Here is a 19902-nt window from a genome sequence, read left to right as displayed (position 1 = left end):
TGCGGCTGAAGGGCGCAGTAGAGCTCTCTGCTTGACCCCAGTCGCATTTAATAAAAGAAGATCTTTGCAAAAAAAAGCGTCTTCTACAACTGCCCACTGTTCCGTAAAAGCAAATGCAAATTTTTAGCTTGTACTTTGGGCTTTGGATTCTCTGTGCATTTGCTTAACTCAGGAAAAATCAGAAAATTTTGGTGGTGTTTTGCATAGGACTTCTTTGCTTGCAAAGCTAGACTTTTTTGGAAGTTTGGGCCTCTGTTCTCCTTTGCTTGGCCACACTCTCATTTATTTACACAAGTCTGGCAATTGCAAATGGTCTCTGAAGTAGTGGAGATTACAGTTTATACTCACTGTCATGAAAACTCAGAGCATAATGACTTTGTTTTTCTTTTCTCCTAGTGTCCCTTGTATACTAACCTGATAGTTTCAAAAACTCTAAAACTTTGTCCTTAGGATACTTCATGACTCAATGTACTTCCCTGACAGATTTTGTTCTCCCACCTTTCATTTTGTTTTTTTCAGCACTGACTGGCACTGATTATTATTGCTTCAGTTGCTTAAGCAGTAGTTTGTAAATTATTTTGAAGTGCATTGTTCCCGCTTCTGCTCAGCATCTAGTTTTAGTGTCTTTATCAAACTTAGAAGTATCATTTTCAGCATCATCCCAATACTATTTACTTTATCTTATCTAACCAAGATTTTAAAAGAGTTAATTCTGAGGATTTATCAAACTTCCTTTTTAACAGCACTAGTTGCCAACTTTCAAGATCTTACTGAACCTTAGGTTCCTTTGGACCTAAATTCTAGAGTCAGCTGAAAACTTAAGACTGTTAGTTTTCATTTCAGCTAAAAAATTATGAATTTCAAGGTTTAAACAATATAACATATATTATTCCCTGACATTCCATGATTTTTAAACTCATGTCATCATCTCATGAATTCTGAATTCTATATTTTTTTCTGACAAAAATTATAACATTCCTTATTGTCACCTTAATTTCAATCTCGCGTCCCACTGCTCTCTACCTCCACCTTGAAACTTTCATATAGAACCTTTTGCAACATTTTAATTCATCTTCTTATTCAACCTTCTGAATTTCTCTGAGTCCTCCTCTTTTCACTAAGGAAAGAAACAGAGGAGCAGCTATGAAAAAAAAAAAAGGAAAACAAAGCCTTGGGGCTCACAGACACCTCACTTAAAGCTGATCTTTCTCAAGCAACGTACCAGCCCCCTTAATTAATCCTCTCCAGTGTCACAAAAGCCTTCAGGCCCCCTAAATCGCAATTATTTGGAGAGAAAATTGCTACTAAGATATATAGAGGTGCATTATCTTTACTTGTGTTATTACAAACATTGGATATTTTCAGAGTTTAAAAAATGAGCTGAAGCTTTTGTCAGTTACTATACAGAAAATACATTTCTACAATAGGTTAGACTGCCAGCTTTATTTCTTTACAGCTTCAGGAGTAGGACTTAATATTGGACATCTGATAACAAGAATCCATCTGAATCCCTGTTTACAGACTAAAAGCATGACCAGAAATGTGCTTGACTCATTATTTTTATTAATTAAAAAGTGCACCCTAAAATTCCATGTTACTGAGTGTTCATCTGCATCAGACCCTTAGACAAGGTACTCGTTTTGTGTGAGATCTACCTCTGCACATAGCACGAGGTCAAGACCTAAGTGGTACTAACACCCCATGCAGCCCCTTAAGAAGCAGGTAAGCAATGTCCAGGCAGTGTGTGTATTTTTTCTGCAGGGTCTCTGCCCTGTGCTGAGTTCAGCCCTGTTACATGAAGTGTTCAAAGTTCTAAGTCAGGCCTCAGAAATAGAGTACTCAAAAGCAATGCACTTTGGATCTGCCTCCTGGCTTTTAAGCCTTTAGGGTAGATTCTTCAGTACTAGAGTGTTTTGTCAATGAAAACTGAAGACTTCAAGTGTTCATACATTTAAGAAACTGCCCTTTAAGAAAACCGCTAAATATCACAAGACTCCTGATTACAATTGTGAGAGTTGGCAAGAATTGCATTCTCCAAGAAGCAGCTGAGACTGACAGAGATTGAGGCCAAACAAAAGCTCTATCAAAGAGGTAAACAGCACTACGAAGGCCCAAGCTCAGAAGAGAAACAGCCCTGGAATTTAATTTGGTTTGGTCTGAGTTCTAAAAGGTTAGATTAAGTATGTGATGAGGACATGGAAAAAAAAAAAGTGAATCTGAAGACAGCTAAGATTTAACATTCATGCTATATTGGAAAGGATCTGGGCACCATTATGGAGAAAAAATTAATGCAGAATGAGTTAAAAGTCAACAATTTACACATAGATTTTATAGATTGTGCTTTACTTCAAAATATTGTTAACATTTATTTAAATGCATCTTTTAAAAAAGGTGTTGTATTTGTCAAATCTGTACCACACTTCCCCGCCAAGCAGTTTTGCAATTCGTAGTTCATTGCTATCCCATTTTGAATGTTTGAAGTTAAAGCTTTCCATCCTAAGTGAGAAAACAAAATGCAAAAGCATCGCATGAGTAGCAATAGTTAGTGGCAATTTTTTGTCCAAAAGCATGGTATTGATACCCATGTGAATAAAAACCTAACACACCACCACCAAACTAAAGGTTTGAAGAGTTTAAAAGGGAATGGTTACTACTTTGCAAAACAAAACCAACCTCTGTTTCGTATATTAAAAGGTGGGAGGGAAAATAGAGGAGAAGTTTTGCAAAACTGCAGTTTTCTAGCATTTCAGCTGGTTAAAACTACAGGTTGGGAGGAAGGTGTAAGAAAGAAGAGTACAACAAAGCCACTTTGCCCAAATTCATCTCCTGTCTAACTGTCTTTCTGCAACTTTCAATTATTTTACTAAACAAAGACTTTTCCTAGGAAAAAAAGATCTAACCACTTTCAATTTTCCTTATTTTTTCTAGGAAGGTAGTGTTGACAAGTAGGGTTTTTTTCACATCAGTGAAAGGAGGCAGAGTGGCCTAACAACACTTTCCAATTGTGTGTAAGCAGTCCATCTTCAAAAATCCATCTGAAGCCTCACTCAGCAGAAACAGTGGGAACTCTCAAGTTGATCAGAACCTTCAAAAATGAAGATCCTTATTCAGGGCTCTAAGCAGAGATTTAACAACCTAACCTTAGGGACCCTTTTTTTAAAAAAAAAAAATCAACCTGGTCCATTTAAAGACTATCTACTAAAGTTGCCTCTTTTGGCATAAAGCACCAATGATTTAGTTGGGATTGTAAAGATTTACTATGCACTTTTCCTATCTTATTAGAACCAGTAATGGAATCCACTTAGTTGAATTTCTCTGGCTCTGAATGCATACTGCTGAAGAGTATGACATCCAGAGGTTACATTCCTGTCTACCTTTCGTTTCAGCTTTATAACTGTAGTGAGTGCATTTCCTTAAAACCCACGGATTTTAATCAAAGGAAAAATTATTTTTAATCTTACCAGTATTTAAAAAAACCCTAAGAATTCAGCAGTGAGGTTATTAGACTACTTTAATAATTTAAAAAAAAGAAGAAAATTAAGAAATTGTCAGAAGCTTGTAGATAGATGTTTTCTAACAAAAACTAATTTTTATGTAATTTGTTGGTTTTGTTAAATGTTTATAAAACATAAATTCAAAATAAACAGTTTCAATAAAGACCTTCACCGAAACATTTTCAGGAGAATAACTGTTTCTTGACCAATATTACTAACAATGCATACAAATTTGTTCTTCTCAGTATGTAGAAGCCCCATACATGGGAACAAGGACAAATTTTTGTTGTGCATCTATCACACAAAGACGATGATCTTTCTCTCTGTATCCTTTTCCTATTTTTTTGCTCCCAATCAGAAGAAATAACATAATTTTCTGATGTCTCCCTGGATGCAAATCTCCTCACTACTTAACAGCTGTCAAATCTGCACCACACTTGCCTGCCATGCAGTTTTGCAATTCATAGTTCATTGCTATCCCATTTTGAATGTCTGGAGCTAAAGCTTCCCATCCTAAGTAAGAAAACAAAATGCAAAAGCATTGCTTCTCACTACTTAACCTGTCTAATGCTGTACATGTGCAGACATCTCTGTCCTTACAGGTGTATAAAATGTGCTGGATTTGTCTTATTCATTCAATAAAAAGAAAGTGGGGGACATCATCTTGCCATTGCAGAGCCCAGCACAATGATGCACGTTTGCACACTCTTAATCTAAAATATCAGTGGAACAGCTCAGATGCTTTCAGTTCAGCACACATCTGTATGGTTTGATGGATCACATCTACAACGAGCTTCCAATGAATACTGTGCCACCTGCGACCCTCCAGAGCTTGCTTTTTTGACTGCGGCAACTCAGCCTGATTCAAAGTTCACCTTAGTCAATGGAAAGACTCAGCACCATCGACAGGACCACGCTGATCGGAAGCCAGGACAGGAAACTCTGAGGAAACACAAGAGCTACCCTGTTTGTTGCCTTGAATATTTGTTTAGTGTTTTGGAATTTACTGACTAAAGCTGCATGGAAGAAACCTGGCAGCCAGAGACTTTTGCCAAGCTGCGTTATTTTGGTTGTAACAGAACTCCTGAAATAAATCCAAAACTCCAGTGAGACTTCTGTGTTCAATGCCATAGCCTCCTTGAACTCAGTCAATCCAACAGTTCAGGATCAGCCTGAACTGGCAGATCTGCTGCAGTTTTGGCTAGCAAGGCAATATTATGCTAAGAATATGTTGTGCCCGGTTCTCCTCTGACTTTACATCTGTCTGTAGCCCACTGGATATAGTGGATCCAGTTCTGATCTACTCCAGCTTAGAGAAAGAGGAAAATACAACAGGTTTACTGTTGAGCCCAAGACAAAACTCCTGAAGGTTTAATTTGTTCAAGTGGTCGTCATGATATATTTCCTCTTGCTGAAACAAGCATTAACCGAAGTGGCCACATTCATCAGTTAATCGACTGGACAGAAGCGTAGTCCTGGGTTCCACATCTCATGAGTGCCTATTTTGTTGACTAAAATTCTCAACAAAAATACACCTTTGGAACTAAAAAATACCACACTTAGAAGAGAACCAACATGAAAAATGAGCCTATGGATGGTTCGGCTGGAGTTTGTGTTCATTAAGAGGGTTAACACAAATGTTCCTGATTGTTTCTGTTGTTTATGAATCTCGACCTTCAGAACAGCACTGAAATGTGCTGTCTCCTAAAGATGTTCCCCACCGATATGACACACACTTTGTATTGTTTCACTGCACACAAGCATTAATATCCCAGAGGTAACCCACCCTTCTTTTAACGGCTGGTGACAGGTCCAATGGCTGAGCAAAAATCAGTTGAAGGAAAGGGAAGTCTTGTCGGAAATGAGATTAATCTTGTAACGAGTGTTCAGCCCTGATAACCCATCTGTGCAGAGAACTGCTTTAACTGGAGAGCAATTAACCTTCACCTGACAAGCTCTGTCCAACCGTTATAAACAACATTAAAGGCACAGGATCCCCCTCTTTTTTCCCCCTTTACATAGACTAAACAATCAGATTCTGTATTCCATGAAAACGGGACACGTAACGGTGCCTTGATGGCAAATCACAGGAAAATTTTTTAAAGGTAATGGCCATATGGAAATAATGTGAAAAATGTCTCTGGCCACCACTTCAGTGAGTTGATCTGATTAGTAAAAAGCAACAATTTTGAGCACTTCCAAGGGAATACCTTACGCATGAGGGAAGCTGATGTGAATATGCCAAAGACTAACAATAATAAAAATGTATGCAAGTAGATAAGAGCTGACTAACCATGTCCGAGGAACATTGCTTTCAGGACGAAGCATGTATTTCCCTAACACCCCTCTGAACCCAAAACCGACGGGCAACTTCCTAGAGCTTCTTCACCCATGGCCTTGTGGAAATTACTTGTCAAAACTAACTTCAACTAGCAGAACCCATCTGCAGTAACTGGGCTTTTGGGTCAGCTCCCCCCAGGACCGGCCCTCCTGTCCGACAGCTGGTGCTCCAAGCAATGCGTTCACTGCAGTCTCCAGAAGGGTCTGTAAATCCAACCTCAGATTCCCAGCCGGTTAGACCACAACATGAACTTAAACAACTGCCTTTCCCGCAGTAGTCTGAGGAGATAACTGAACACTGGTCTATTCCTCAAAGATGAAAAGGCCCAATATATATGAAGCCACAATAGCAAGGGACTACTCAACTCTGGGGAAAGGCCAAGATACCAATCTCAGTCACAGTGGCAGAAACCTGGAATGACTCCAGGGGAATCATTGGCAAAACAACACACAAAATTTGGACTAAGCTCCTGAAAAACTTGGGTGAAAGCCTGGCCCCAGTCAAGCCATTGGCCAAATACTTTTGACTTCATTTTGGCCAATTTCACTTCAGGTTTTATAAATCCTCATTCATTCTATTCATGTGCCTGAAAGCAATTATTCTGCAGTTATGATTAGCAATGGAGGTTTTCTGTCTTTGTTTACTTTTCTTTTGCTCTAGGTTTCTCTTTTTCTTAGTAGAAGTTCAAACGTACAGGTTACTCATGGTTTAATTTCTCTGTAGAGTGAGGCAAAATTTCCATTTCGGTCATTTCGGTTGAATATGTATGTCACTGTGGATTGCAAGAGATGGCTGTGACTCTTTAATATATCCAGAACATGTTCTGAACTATTTGTTGGAGAAGTCCACCTCAAGGGCTAGTGAAACGTGTGTTTTGGTGATGCATACAAACAAGAAAAGGATGCAGGCAACAAGGAGTTGGAGGGAGGTTGCTTGCTCTTCATCTGACAGAATGACAATGTATTTTGAAGCATCCTGATTTGCAGTATTGTAAAATGCAGGGGCACTTTTCCTACCATTGCAGAGAAAATCCCTGATATTTCACAGTCCAACGGAACAGCATTGGTCCTAAATTTTTACACAAACAGATGTGTTGTACTGCGGCTTAAATGTTTAAATGGTAACAGGTAGAACATTACCTTTATATCAAACAAGAAGGTCTTAGATCTTTTCAGTGAATTAGATATTAACAGATAGGAAGTCCCTATTGAAAGCATTTCCTGTATTGGTAGTCCCTGATTTTGGCGACTTATCTGGGTAGGAAATGAACGCAGGAAGTATCTGTCTACAGACTCTTTATCATCAAGGTAATTGCTGTGGCAGCATTTTACTGTTTATCAAGGTAATAAACATAATGTCTAAAAAAAGATGTTTTTCAACTCCAAAGAATGAGGTTAAAAAAAAAATCTTACAGGCTAGCATTGCAAAAATCTTCCATGTAGAATTAATATGCTGCTACTTGTTTCTCTCAGCACAACTGTAATTAGGGGTTTGTCAAACAAAACATTTCCAGTCTCCCGTGGCTTTTTTCCCAGTTATAGCACTGTTTCTCTGTATCTCGCTCTCTCATCTCTCTTAAGTCAGGTAGGTCATTTTGAAGAGTTCTGCCACTTCCCATAAATAGTTATTCACCACCCCTTCCTGCAGGTATTTGCATATACCCAGTCCTTGTAATCTGTTGTTGTATTTCCTTCCCATCTATCAGGCACTACTTAACCTGGCAACACATACATTTAACTAAGCAAGTCAGATCTTTTCCTAGTGTGAAAAGGTTATACCAGCCTAGTGACACCATTTCCCACCTATCAGTTGAGATATACACTCCAAATAAACACACATTGCAAGTGAAGGGAGACATCATATCATATCCATTCCTTCCACTCATTAATTTCCAAAATCCACCATTCCAAAAGACCATTTGCCTGGTCCACTGTATGTGGGCGATTGCTTGGTGTGTCCTTCAGACTAGCCTTAAAAAATCGCTATTACTCATGATTCTTTTTTACCTTTTAATTTTCAATGATATTTTTATGACAATAGTTGTCATTTTACTTTGAAACAAATTCAATTTATGACATGATAATTACCAGAAGTGGTAATCACTGGTTTGTACACAGTAGTTATTAAAAACCATTACTAATATTACCTGTTTATTACCCACTAATATCCCTTTCCTGAAAGCAATGTCTAATCTTTCTAATAGGATGACTATGTGCACAGTAAAAATCAGTAACCCGGTGCCTAAGGATGCATGCCAAGGAGAGAGATAACTTCCTTGTGATACAGGTTTGCAGCCTGAATCTCACCACGTTTCCTGAAACTTCTCCCTCTGTTCACTGTGATGAGTTGTTTACAGGATTATACAGTCCTTCTTTTAAGGGGAGCAGGGGGAGGGAATAAATTGAGGGACACAGCACTAGCCAACCTCAGGCAGGCTTGGTTACAACATTTAAAATAACCCCTTCAACCATAAAGACACATCCATCCTTTAAGGAGAGGACTGATACCTTTTTCATATAAGCGCTTAAAAGTTTCTGGATCGTTGTTGGTGTTTTGAACACAGTCAACATTTCTTCTATAACACACAAATATATATTAAAGACAGCAGGATGACTAGCAGAACCCATGCCATTTTGACCAACCATTGGCTTTTCATTACTGACAATGTGAAAAGCTGCTCATATTTCTCTGCTGTATAATTATCTATCAAAAGAAATTAATTTTTTAATTGTTAATGATGAATCTGATAGAAACCACATTGCAGTCAATTAAAAGATCTTTGTTAACCTGACAAGGTTTGGTACTGCATGTGATATTTTCTACTGTATCACCTTTACTTTGTTAAAATTGATAATACAAGTGATACCAACCCAGTTTTTCTTTTTCTTCTCTCCACTTTGCTGATTTTAAAAATAATTCTTTTGGCTTGATTTAGAAACTTGCATTATGAAGCCTACTTCTTTTGGGGTGAACAGCATTATATATTTTTACTGGATTATAAACTGTCACTTGCAAAATAAGTATCTTCTTTTGGCATTCACATTTCTCAGAACTACTTCTGTATTTATTTTTCAGCAAGTCATTCTCCAAGAGCACTTGATTCTTTTAACATTATTTCTGAAAGGCCTTTTGTAACTCATGAAACTTGCTGAAAAACATTTTGTTAAGAGATAATATAGTTCTTGTTAAGAAAAAACAAACAAACAAAGCAACTCAGTCAAACATACGCATTTTCCAGCTGTTCTTCTTTGCCTGGGGACTTAATTCTAGAAAGCAAAATCCTTATATTTGACTTCATTTTGGCATATGTAGCCACAAACCAGATTGAGTTAAATGACTGCTGATTAAAAGCAAAAGAAAACAACACAAAGATCCCAAAAATATCTTCTTCTGTTCTTATATGACTATTTCTTCCTTGAAATTGTACATTTGTATTTGAGTCAGAAATACTGTTTTACCTGGAAATAATTATAAGTCTGATTCTACTGCCTTTATTGGAACACAATTTTCATTAAATTGGTGGAAATTTTGAATTAGGGAGTGCAAGATCAGGCTAAGTGGTTTAAGGCACTCTTGCTGTTCTTGCTTCTGATTCACCAGAGCACTCAGGTGTGTGCTTAGCTTTCAGAGGGCTGTGTCATATCACCAAAGCCAATGGAAGTATTTACAGGCTTAAAGTTAAATATACCATTGGATCATTTGCTGACTGAGATGAGAACGAAAAGAGAATAATCTTTATAATTTTTTTAATGCAAGGAACAGAAGTACAAATTACTGTATTAGTTCTGTGGGATTCAGTGCAGATGCAGTCCTCTAAACAAAGACTTAAACATTTCCATACGCCAAGAACAGATTTTTTTTTTTAACTGTCTCCAACTTTCCTTGGCTTTAGAAGTATTTGAGTGAGTACTTAGGTTTTCTAAAAGAAAGTGGGAGAAAAGTAACACTATAGAGATAAGTACAGACTAAGATTCCTCACAAAAAAAAAAAAATCTTTTCACTATATACTGCTTTAATCAGTATATCCATACTCTTCAAGCCTTAGAAACCACAAAGATTCTCCTGTCCTTTATCAAATACATAGACTTTTTCTCCCAGAAATCATAGCTTCCATGTGAATAGCACATTAGAATTCAATAATAAAAAGTGGACATGCGCATATTTAGAAGTAAATTAGAGTAAAAGAAATATCCACAAGTGTAATCAATAAGTCATTGTGAAGCCAAGGTAACTTACCGAAGAGTTTTTCTAAGAATAAGTATAATTGCGTTGGCAGTCAGGGAGAGAAATATAACAAGGCTTGCTACATGGCAAGGAAGTAGAATTCTGGTTGTATTTTTCTATTTAATGTTCTTTCCTCCACTCTAGGATAATGGGAAAAAACCCAAAATGACCTTCAGGGTAAGTATTATTACTTTATCCCAAGGTAACACTTAAGTAATTTTTGCTCCATTCTATTAAAAAACCACCAAAAAACCCAGATGCCTAATTCAAAAGCCTTTGATATTTTCTAAAATTGTATTTACAGTAACTAGTGGGACGCTTATAATTAGCAGTGCTGTATTGATTTGATAATCCTCAGCTTCAGTGCTCTGCACCATTGTGCTACTGCACATATCTGTCCGATACTACTTGTGCCAGAAGGAAACGTGTCACCTTAGCACTGAAATCCTGACTGCTAGGAGGCTTTCTCTACTTGAAAAAAGTATTTTATCCTTCAAATGCCAAAAAACGTAACAGTGAGGTTAGCTGCGTACACACCAGGTAGAGGGAAGCGAATGCATTAGAAATATCAGCCCCCTGACTGCGTCCCGAAACCCAAATCCTGGCTGTGCAGGCGCACACCTTGTCCCACCACTCTCTTCTCCACAGTTTCTTATGCAGCCCTCCATGGAAGCCAGCCCTGCTCCTGGTCAGAGGGAGAGGTCCCCGGCTTGAGCGAGGGCGGCCGCTCTTACAGTGTAAAAGTCAGAATTAAAGTAAGCCATCCATGTCAGAGCCTAAGAAAAAGGCACTCCTGCATCGTCCTTCTTAGAAGAAACCTTCCACTGCGGCGCCTTCCCCATCACAGGGGAGAAGGAGAAGGGGGCAGCAGAAGGAGGGCAGGGGATGAGAAGAGATGTATCTCCCAGTAGAGCCACGCTTCTGACGTCAAACCCAGTGCCAGAAAACTTACACAAATGCTTGCCTTCATAGATACTGATTAGCCCCAGTTGAGCCAGCCTGATTTCTCATGAGCCCCGAGTGTCCCATGGGTCTGTCTGCAGGTTTGTGATGGGAAAAGGATGAATCAAACAGTCTTACTGGAAGGCCACCTTTGCATGTGTGTACATTTAGAGCAACTTCTACCCAGTTATGAACAAATAGATAGCCATTCGCAACCCAATTTTGACATTTAATGACTCCACAGCTTCCCTAAAGAAGAGAGTAAATTCCCGGCACAGAGATCCCAGATAAGGCTTTCCACCTTCCTTGACCACAGCCTCCTGTCACCTGCGTTGGGATAGCTGGGCTACCTGTTGCCAACAGACAACACAGGCCATTATACTGAAATTGCAAAAAACATTTACTAAACGACTGTTTAGCAAAAGCACAAATACCCATTTGGCCTTCAAATGGAATTTCTTTATTTCAGAATCCTCTCAGTTAATTGACTTCTTTATGTATCTTTGGACTGACTTAGCTTCATCTCAGAGTACATTTCCTGCATCTGGAATGCAAAGCACCTGTCATTTCTTTCCACTCATTTTACATTTTGCACTTGCATAAATAAAATCCTTGCTTCAGCATATAAGGACTTCCCAGCACCCTGGGCACAAAATCCTCAAAGTTTTGGGGTGCATATTTCCCCCTGCAAGTTTCACGCTCCAGATGAGGAGACAAAAATGTACGTTTTTCCACTCAGGAGGCTTTGCTGATTGCATTGCATTACCAGGCTGTATAATACACAGCTGCACACAGTCTCTTCTCACCTTTGTAAGAGTAAGGTAGAGGTAAAATAATAATGATGAGATATTGTTTACAATAATTTACCCTATTATAATTCAGCCAATACAACATGTCAAAAATAAATAATAAAGAGCTCCTCAAAATGCATACAACATTTAATCTCACTGTACCATCATTTTTGACAAAAAATTTCCCATCAACATCGATAGTGCATTCTGATTAATAGACACAACAGCAGCATTACTATCTCAGCACATAGCCCTTCTTTTAGCAATGCAAACCTTGACTCTCTGAACCTCAAGATTTTCAGAGTGCCTATCATGTCCTGTGTGCTCTGAAATGCACAGCAAAACCAAAGGGAATTCAAGTCTTTCAAGAGCTATTTAGCATATAATAGATACTGGCCAGCAATGCACAGGCGATTCAGATCTTTGTCTCTACAGATAGCCTCTTGAAAGCATCAGTGATTACAAAAAGAGAAGGTTCATTAGTCTTTTTAATCACATTGTCTTCAGGCAAGACTTTCAGATTTCAAAAACCATAACAAAAAGCATCAAATGATCTTTCAAATGTAAACATCTAAGCAGAAGTTACTGAGAAATCAAACTGCAGATCCACTTAGCTAATGGCCAGGCACAGCTGCTATTCCGTATCTCTTACTAAATCTCTGGCATTACAAGAAAAGTACAGAAATACACAATACCAAGAAGAAAACAACTACCTTGATCCCAAATCTGATAATACAACGCCGCAGAGTCCTGACTGTACATGCTGGTTTGCTCTTTACGGAAAATTAGTTTCACTATCACAAAGCAATTAGTTACAGTTATACTTCTGCAATTAATCACAGCTATTGCTATATCTGTAACTGCTATCTATTGCAACATAAAGAGAAGCAAAAACTACATAGATAGATAGATTTATTCAACTTTCTAAGTGACACAACCTGAAAAATTCAGCAAAGTCATTCTTAAAAAAAACAAACCATGCACTGAGGTGAATTTATGAGGCAATAAGAGAATTTTATTGTCCAAAAAATTAAAACAAAAAAGAACACACCCATGAGATCTTGCCGCCACCATTAAAATAACATTCAGAAAGGTCCCGAGTATAAGGATAAGAGTTTCTAGAAAAGCACATAATTAACACCTGCATGAGAGAGAAACAAGAGCTGGTGCGTCTCATTCCCGCTTGCTAATATTTGTGTCCCCATCAACAACAGAAACATTTAAAAGTATCCAAAAGGTTAGTGCTCTTAGGAACCCCTTTTTTTCCTTCCAGTGCACACCCTCTCCCCTTATGGCAGTCCGCAAACACATCCAAGTTGCCAGAATGATACCTACAAGAAATTTCAGAAGCTCTCATAAAAGGGCTTCGCATATGCAATCCACAGCAGTGAACAGTGAATTTAAAAAACCCAATTTTTTTTCCGAGTTTGAAGTTTTTAAGCCTTGCGGATGGTTGGAGTAGGAAAAAGGAAATTTACTAGGCAGTACAAAGGAAATCTTGTTGTCCTCTATTGTGGCAGTGGGGGTGTTGCCCAATTCTAACTTATCTAGGTTGATAAAGGAAACCAAAGAACACGCCACTGAAAAAAATTCCAACAAAAAAGGTACCCCTTTCTTACCTTAATAGTGCTTGCCATAATGTGATCAAGATTATTGATTGCTAATAATTGCTAATAATAATTATTGCTTCGGTCTGACCAGAAAGAAGTTTTGATGAGGTTGTTTAGAGCGGATGAGATTGTGCTAACTCTGGGAAATGAAGTCAGCCAATGGCAGGAAGAGGTTTCTATTGGTCCTGGCCACTGCAGCTCGAAGAAACAGGATATTTGGGAGTGAAGAGATAAGAGTCCTAAAACAATGTTGTTTTTCTTGATGATATGCGACTGAATTTTTTTATTTTTTTTTTTTTTTTTTTTTTTTTTACAAAAAAGTCAATTGCCTGTGACTGCCTGGGCAGGTGTGAGCTGATGTGCAGTAAGTGTGACATGCCACTTTGAGGCAGGATGCAGATGTCAGATGAAATGGGCCAAATTCGGCACTAGTTTCATGCAGTCTATTCACTGGGGAATTGCTGATTCAGGGCCAAAGCCAGACTTGGTATAAGCGGGTGTAACTCCAAATATGTTAATGAAGTCTAGCCCCGCTTACACCGCATCTATATTTGTCCATTAACCTCATTCCTGAATTCTTGAGCTATTGACACTTTCTAGCCTATCTGATGTAGCACATTTTTTTTGTTCTTAGAGAAGAAGCAAGTAGATTGGAGACATTCATTTCTTCTTGATGCCCCTTTCTTACTGAGGAAAGGAAGTCACAAAAGGACATACATTTCAAAAGCAAATGCTTGAATGCCATAAACAGTCTTAAATTTTCCACACTCTTTTTTTACTTCACAGCTCTATGCATGCATGAAAGAAAATGAGGTGGTTTCACTGGTGATTCCCTTTCCAGTTGGAGTGTGATAGTCATTTTTTATTCAGTGTTATATTTTTATTTGTCCTTTTGTAGCATTTGGCAGTCACAGGGCACGCCAAAACTACCAGCTGTGCAAACAAAATACCGTCCCTGTCCCAGACCCTTGCTTAGGAGTGCTAAACTAAAAAAAAGAAAAAAATAAATGGATGGGAATAAGAAAGGCAAAGTGTTTCCACAGTACCAGCCAGTGTAAAGTCCACACGTAAAGAACCACTCAGGCTCCAGCGCTGGCACAACTCTCTTGCTCTTATGAGTCTCGCAACATTTTATGTTTTTGTAAAAGACAGCTCTTGGTGTCAAGAGATTCTGAGCTTTCAGCTAGAAGAGAAAAGCTTGAAAACAGGACTCTCGAAAATTGAAGGAAGAATTAAAAGAAGTCAGAATGTATTAATTTTTTAATAATCTTGTAATTTTTAAAAGCTGGTCCTACTCTAACTGGTTTATGATTTCTCAGTGCTTCCTGTAACAACATCAAACCATGGACATGTTGCTTGAAAGCACTGCAGCACTGGGTAGATAATTCTCGCTGTCATAAGGTCCTGCCCTCTGACCAGGGACTCTGCTGTGATAAAAAGAAGAAGAAATAGTGGTGGCTTGTCATAGCATTATTTACTGGAAGCAGATGACCTCACCCTCTCCCAGCGTCTTCCTCTCCTGCTCCTTAGGAAAAGAAAAGGAAATCTGAGCGTTGTTCTGTAACTGGTGATGACTGCTGGCATTCGGCATGCATTTTTTCCAAATGGTACACAATGACAGCGGCAAGTCCCAGCTCACTCTTCCCCTCCTATCCTGACCCGAAGAAGGTGAAACGCGGCCACGCACTTTTCCAGAGATGCACCCGGACGACATGAAGCGCTGCCTGCTTGGCCATCGGGCATTTGTCCTGCAGGCGCCGCTCCATCTCCCCCAAGGCAGGGCAGAGGAAAGGCTTGTCCACCTGCCCCTGCTCAGGGACATGGCTCTGCCACCCACGAGGTCCCGGGAAATCCTCGTTTCCAGGTGCCCCATGGGGACTGCAGAGCTGGAAATCCCTGGACACAATGGAGTGACACAGGACCGGTGCAACTGGGATCTGGCAGAGCTGCCCCCAGGAGGACCCTGTTTCAGGCTTGATGGTGTGTCACCCAGCTGAGCCCGTGTCCCAACTCCTCTCCAGCTGCCTCACAAACAAGCCTCGGGGCCCCGCTGGCCAGCTCAAGGGGCTGAGCAAGCCTCCAGCCGACTCCAGATCCTGACAGAGAGACTGGGAAGGGGAGAGCAGACACCCACCCTGCTTCTCCTCCCCGCTCTGGATCCTGAGGTGCCACAGGACCAACTCCCTGTACAAGTTTAGCTTGATTTTATAGTTCACTTTACGGGGTGCTGTTTTCTTCCACTGTAAAGATGACTTCTGGTCGCTTCAGAGCAATCCAGAGTCAGCACTGCCATGCAATTGTTTGCATTCTCCATTAGTTGGTTCATGTAGAAATCTGGTGTTGCACTGCTGAATGTCTTCTTGCAGTCTACAGCCACTGAATTACTGTGCTTCTGCAGAGTAGGTAACTTCTGGTAACTTTCCTATTTTCATTATGAACAGTATGAAAAGAAAGCAATTTACAGTAATTGTATTTCATGGAGATGTTGATTTCCTCCCTTTTCATCTCCAAACAATGAGCAAGACAGCCAAAAGATTAGAACCTTTTTCTTGAAATTTCAAAGTGTTGTATAATGTTTCAGTTGGGTGACTTCCACTCCAGTTAAGCCCGTGATATTTTGTTTTTTCTCAAATATATTGAGCGGCTTGAAGTATCAGTTCCAGCTCTCCAGTGGATGGGATCTAACAAATTCATTCACAAGCAGGTTTTAGTAATGATTCTTCTCCAGACTACCTCCATGTAGACAAACCTCCTCTTGATTTATATAAGGCTTTTGGAAGTATAAGACAGGCAGTATCAGACTCTGCTGAGCTCTATTAATATTATGTAAGTTTTACAGAGCCCACAGGCTGGTAAGGATTTTGCCATTTTGAACTGGCACATATTCTGGGCCAAAGAATTCAATGAAGTTTATTTGACTTTCAAACTAATACCCCCAGGCAGATTTCTGAGTGCTTACGCTTATGTCGATCCAATTGCAAGACAGAGCCTTGGTATTGTAAGGAAAGGAAAATATTGGGTTATCAAATCACCACCATCCAGTTGCAAAAGAAAAATAGTACAAACACTTCTACTATTTTTCTCTCTTCTCCATTTTGTTAAGGTTAAATAGAAAGAAAATACGTTTTTGTTATGTTAGGCAACTCTGTGCTATTGTCTGAAATAATGCTGTGCGAGTATGAAAAAATGTGGCTTGGTCAACAAAGAGAATGAAAACACAAAAAAGTATTAAAAAGCCACACAAGTCACCTAACACTCCCTTACCCCTTAATTTCTCTCTCAGGCTTGTCACCCTAATTTGTCTGGGCTCCTTTCTGTTGGAATTTTCTTCTACATTCAAGCCTGCATCTTAATACCACAGAGCAACAAAACACTACCATTACACATGTGCTTAAATTTCTTGATCAAAACAGGGGGTTTGCACATGCTAGAATTACAGCTGTGCTTAAGTTCTTTCCTGAATACAGACAGGCTTGAACACTGCTTTAGGCGCCTTCTACCTTTAGGACTAAAGAGCTCCCTCTTTAGAGAAGAGCTTTCTAAACTAGAGACGAAGGATCCAATCTATGCTGATCTAAGCCTGCTTAAACCAACAGGGCCCTGCACAGACCTAAAGTTTGGTCTCACCATGCAAAAGAAGTGATTAGACTGGGTCCTAAACAAAGAAGATGAATTTCCAAAGAAAAAAGTTGTTTTGCTTGTTGCATCCTTTCTAGGATGTGCTAGAAATATATTCAGTATGCATGTTGTACTCACCTAAACACATGTAAAATATTTCCAAAGGGACCATTTCTCATGCTATTTGAAACACCACTACTAACTAAAAAGCAATCCTGTGCTCAGATTTTTTCATATCATATCTGCTAGTGTTAGGACATAGGAAATATATTGCAATATTGCCTATGTAAACAGATCTGCAATCCATCTTGCTGTCTGGGAGGTAAACCAAGAACGCTGCGCTCAGCCCGGGCTGACCAAGAGGCTGGAGGCGTGCTCTGTTATCCTCACTACTGCCACTATGTCTTTTACTTTCACAATGCTTGTTCAGCAGCCTTCCCGGATAGCTTCTTTCCTTTTTACTTTCCAAATGTTGTTAGTACTGTTAATAATGTGGCCTTCATCCCTTTAACTGTACAGATTTCTCTGCATTATAAATAACTATGAGTAAATAATCGGGCAAACTGGAGACACGTTCACCTTGTGTGTTATGCTTAGTATGCGTACATATAGTGTCTGTAGTTGTGGGTATTAAAAGAAAAGTAGAGAGAAAGAAAGGAAAAAGAAAGGAAAGGAAAGGAAAGGAAAGGAAAGGAAAGGAAAGGAAAGGAAAGGAAAGGAAAGGAAAGGACAAAGTGAGCTCTGTTCCTCTACCAACATTAAGGGTAAAAAGGAGATTCTCCTCTAGGTAGAACCAGGTTACAAATCAAAAAACTTGAATACAGTAAAAGACTGCATTGCAGTTTTTGGAAGCAGATTTTAAGAAATTCAGGCAAATTAATGCTACTTCATGGCACATGAAGATACATCTGTGAAGGTCTTAGTCCTCTCAAAAAGATGTAGCATTTTGCTTAAATGTAGCTGCAAACATCAGTTTGGCCATACTCAGCTCGGTGTGTGAGGGCCAAATACACTCTTACCAAGTTGTCAGCAAGCCCTTCAGCAGGACTTCCTCCCTTTAATTCACAGCTTTCAGCTCGCTCAGAGGAAAACATCAGTAAATCTGCTCACAGAGGGGGAAACTCTCCCCTCACCACAAAGAAAGCTCTCACAAATAGGCTTTTAGCAGGGGAACAAAGAGGGGAGCTCGGGGTAAGAACAGAGTTTCACAACCTGCCCCGAGGGGCTGCAGGGCCAGCAGCTCAGGCGCTGCTCTCCAGGACGATGGACTCTCGTCCCCCATCCCCACGACTGCCGCGCCTTCTGAAGGGACCTCTTGCTTCCACACCTGAGTGGGTCTGATGCAGCACCAGGTCTGAGGGCACAGGACAAACTACCTCCTGGGAGAAATGAGGTCCAGTTCTGGGGTGGGCTCGTGCCCGTTGACCCATTGCTGGAAACGTGGAGGTCGGCTCTGGGAGAAAGGCGCTACCCCGAGGGACGTGGGGCATCCGCTTTCGCCAAACTCCAACCGCTACGTCAAAGCACGCAGCCCAGGTAAAGCCGCATAATTAATACTCGTTATCACTCCCTGGCCACTGGGGCAACGCAGCACGCGTCCCACGGAAAGCACCCTTTCCTCCAGCGGTATTGCCAACGCTGCGCATGTCCCACAGAGCCGGGCCTCGCACCGCAGCGGAGGGAGGAGGAACACCTCCTCCTCCTCCTCCTCCTCCTCCTCTTCCTCCTCCCTGCGACGTTCCCCGCCGGTGCGAGGGCCGGGAGCCCCCCCGGGAGCGGCGGGCAGCTGGGCGCCGGCCGTCACTAGAGGGTGCTCCGTGCCCCTCTAACGGGGAGCCCGGCTCCAGCCTTTCCTCCACTCCACGCGGTGAAGAGCTCTTTCCGAAGTCAGAAAGGACTTCTTTTGAGAAGGGGAGTCTTTAACAGAACCAGATAAAAGAGAGCTCTTCCTGCTGCAGTGGCACCCACCGGTTACGACCTGCACGAAGCCGCCGTCAGGGCTGGTTACGACTTAACGGCTTCTTCCCACTCTCCCGTCTTTGCTCCCTTTCCATCACCCCGCGCGCTATCTTCAGCTGCTCCAACCCGTTCGGCCAATTAGTCCCTTCACGTCTTTCTGCCATCCCCACCTTCCTTCCTGCCCGTCATAGCAATGAACTCACTTCACTCGCTGGCAGAGCTGAAAAGTTGGGAGAGAGCCTGATTTGGGGGCAACGCGATGGTTTTTTTAACTTTACTTCATGGAACAACAGCAATCCAGAATGGATTGGTTTCCAATGGACAAAGTTTTACAGAAATGAAATGCTGGAAGTTTTCAAAGTGAAAGTCAAACTGACTCTACTAAGGACTACCAACTCTGAGTCCTTAACTATGACGCAAGCTATTTAGGCTTCTATCAGCCAAAATACTTTTGGTGACTACACCACTGTTTGCCCACCTTTTCTGTTCTGATCATCTTTGGAGACCAGCTATACTCTCTACATTAAAAAAAAATGCCACAGGAATGGGAAATGAAATGGGAGCTCTGTTTACATGTATTACATTGACACAGTCACTATTACATTGACACTGGAGTTACTTGCAATAGTCAACGCATGTACTTCATAACAGGGAAGTGCTGACATGCTCATGTGCAGACAGGGAATTGATTCACTACCTGCTGAAATGGGATTCACTTCATCAGGCTTCAACGATCTTAAATGTAGGTGTCAAGATTCAGCTAGTTCTCCAAGACTTCTTCTGCAGTCCCCAATACCACTGTCTTCATCATGTCATTCAGTCTCACCTACAACAGCTACTTAAAAGAGGTGAGATGAACAGCACCTTTAAATTACTACTCTCTGTCTATTACCTGCAAAGGGAACCTGTACGATTACCTGAGA

At 40.4% G+C, this 19902-nt stretch overlaps 1 protein-coding gene across 2 annotated transcripts in view; it reads right to left on the bottom strand.

Moving 5' to 3' along the window:
- Nucleotides 1-13483, bottom strand: part of ERG (v-ets avian erythroblastosis virus E26 oncogene homolog) — a 63745-nt gene extending 50262 nt beyond the window's left edge. Inside the window, exon 1 of one of the 2 annotated variants that reach the window (XM_010580324.1) lies at nucleotides 13412-13483. In XM_010580324.1, the coding sequence (XP_010578626.1) occupies nucleotides 13412-13429 (18 nt within the window). In that variant the 5' untranslated portion in view covers nucleotides 13430-13483. The remainder of the gene's footprint in view (nucleotides 1-13411) is intronic. The other variant, XM_010580325.1, reaches the window with a different exon arrangement.
- Between the last annotated feature and the right edge of the window lie 6419 nt (nucleotides 13484-19902).

This window comes from Haliaeetus leucocephalus, unplaced genomic scaffold, assembly GCF_000737465.1.
Source record: "Haliaeetus leucocephalus isolate CR32 unplaced genomic scaffold, Haliaeetus_leucocephalus-4.0 Scaffold702, whole genome shotgun sequence".
Taxonomy (NCBI): domain Eukaryota; kingdom Metazoa; phylum Chordata; class Aves; order Accipitriformes; family Accipitridae; genus Haliaeetus; species Haliaeetus leucocephalus.
This window is presented reverse-complemented; position numbering and strand designations above follow the sequence as displayed.